The sequence below is a fragment of the Drosophila erecta genome, unplaced genomic scaffold (assembly GCF_003286155.1).
Source record: "Drosophila erecta strain 14021-0224.00,06,07 unplaced genomic scaffold, DereRS2 tig00000055-arrow-pilon, whole genome shotgun sequence".
NCBI classification, from domain to species: domain Eukaryota; kingdom Metazoa; phylum Arthropoda; class Insecta; order Diptera; family Drosophilidae; genus Drosophila; species Drosophila erecta.
Genome location: NW_020825200.1, coordinates 4500797 through 4502733, shown reverse-complemented (window position 1 = coordinate 4502733; position 1937 = coordinate 4500797). Strand labels below are relative to the sequence as shown.

At 43.8% G+C, this 1937-nt stretch overlaps 1 protein-coding gene across 1 annotated transcript; it reads right to left on the bottom strand.

Moving 5' to 3' along the window:
• Positions 1 to 253: 253 nt before the first annotated feature.
• LOC6542414 lies at positions 254 to 1337 on the bottom strand. The gene is made up of 3 exons (XM_001968615.3): positions 1295 to 1337; positions 589 to 1118; positions 254 to 520 (listed from the first exon to the last, which is right to left on the bottom strand). Exons 2-3 carry the CDS (start codon positions 1110 to 1112, stop codon positions 427 to 429), a joined length of 618 nt encoding a protein of 205 aa, XP_001968651.1. The 5' UTR covers positions 1113 to 1118; positions 1295 to 1337; the 3' UTR covers positions 254 to 426.
• Between the last annotated feature and the right edge of the window lie 600 nt (positions 1338 to 1937).

Genomic DNA, 1937 nt, shown 5'->3' with positions numbered 1-1937 from the left:
ATGTTGATGTTTGCCTTTGAGGCCATTTAAATGTGCAAGGTGAGGATGTTCATTAGACAGCGTTTGCAATTTAAGGACTTAAGTTTCATAACTAGATTACCCAAATGCACAAACGAGGCTTTAAAAACGTTTAACTAAATTTACCTACAGCTAGAATTAAAGTGTCAATAACAATATCCGATCAATGGACTTCTTCTTTTGCACTCTCTAATACCAAAGCACAGCATGTAGAGGAATTAAAAAATTAGTTGGCTTAAATGATAAGCTACATTTTATTATCCGATTCACGACTAATTTTAACAGAAACTCTTTAAAATAGCATATTAATTTTTTCGAAATTTACACCTGCATCACTTGACCCTCTTACAGCTTTTACAGTCCCGCCTTCGAAATTAATGACATGGCGTTTTCCGTCTTACAAGTATTTTAAGAGCTCTTGATTCTCAGCTGGTTAAAGTTAAACTTGCTCATGTATGTGGGTCCAAGTTTGGGACTGTGGGTTGGACTGGGTCGCCGTTTGCTGATAAAACAAAAATGAAGAATATGGGATTACAGTTTCTGACTTACAGGATGTCCCTTTCAACTTACCAAGCACTGTGGAATTGGCTTAAACTCTCGTTCGCCTCGCGCTTGTCCTTCTCTGCCTTGGTAAGGAAATGGCTGGAGCTGCGGCAGTGGCTCCTGTTCTTCAGCAAGGACCACAGTTGAGTGGTGTCCTGACAACAATGACCACCCTGTCGCACGACCTCAGCCAGCATTTTGGCCAGCAGTTGCTCCAAAACCAATTCGGCACTGGGTGGATTGTGCAAATGGGGATTCACGTAGTGCATCACCTGGTTGACAGTCCTCTCGTAATCCACGGGCAGTCCTGTATGGCGATCCATGCGAAATAGCTTCGGTATCCTGGTCCTTACCTTCGGCTTGGTCTGAACCACTGTCCGGCGCCAGATCCGCTGGCTAGGAGGCACGGATGATTGCTTTTGACAAGGACGAGTTGCCTGGAAGCGGGTCTTTAAGTAAAACTGCTGCCGCGTATCAGTTCTGGGCACTTTAACGCCCGTAATCCTTTTCTTGGCCACATTTTTGGCACGAGCTCGCTTTATGGTATGCATGATGGTCTATTTTAAAACAATTTTATATCACTAACTAATTTTGCTTTAATCTAAAGGATTGCTAAAATTCTAAATGATTGCTAGATTGAGAAAGCATACGCAAAGCCATCTGCCTACTTCAGAAGCATGAGTAATTTCTCTCCGTGTTTTTGAGGATTTATAACTACTGTTTAACTGCTCACGTTAGCTCGATGTCGGGAACATGATTACAATTGCCGGGCCAGATTTATGATTCCAGATTTCATTGCCCAGCACGCACACGACTGTTTCAGACTTGCATAAGTTGTGAGTCGATGTGGCCACAGCCCAACTTAACTTTTGAAACAATGTCAAATACAATAAACGTGTGAGTGTCGAGTGTTAACCGCATTGTTTGAATGCACTGCTGGCGAACAATGTGAATTGCACATGCAGGAGCCCAGGGATGTAACATGCAGTACACACTCGTAAGTACGCAGATACTCGTATGTGCGTATAAATTATGCGAAATACGGGCGGGGGGGCAGGCGGCCGGGCGTTCCCACAAAGTTGTCACACCCACACGAAGGCGTACAATAGCAAATAGTGGCACACTCAGCCGGATTGCAAAAGACGCTGCAGAAATAGAACAAAAGCAATATAATTAATCATCGAAGAGCAGGCCAAGCAGAAACAGCATGCTGCAAGGGCACCAGCCGCACAAACTGAAACTGAAACAGAAACAGACACAGAAACAGCATCCCGCCATCAGGATCACATTTAGAATTAGAGCCCTCCCTCGTGGCAAGCTTGGAAGGACATTTGCGGAGCAAATATTGTTGCAACATTGCTAACAACATAATTCAC

What these genes read in the sequence shown, in the direction of transcription:
- LOC6542414 (XM_001968615.3), bottom strand. Translation starts at nt 1,112, where the DNA reads ATGCATACCATAAAGCGAGCTCGTGCCAAAAATGTGGCCAAGAAAAGG. An exon ending in AGCCAATTCCACAGTGCTTG is followed by an intron (nt 521 to 588) that starts GTAAGTTGAAAG and finishes TTGTTTTATCAG; the next exon opens with CAAACGGCGACCCAGTCCAA.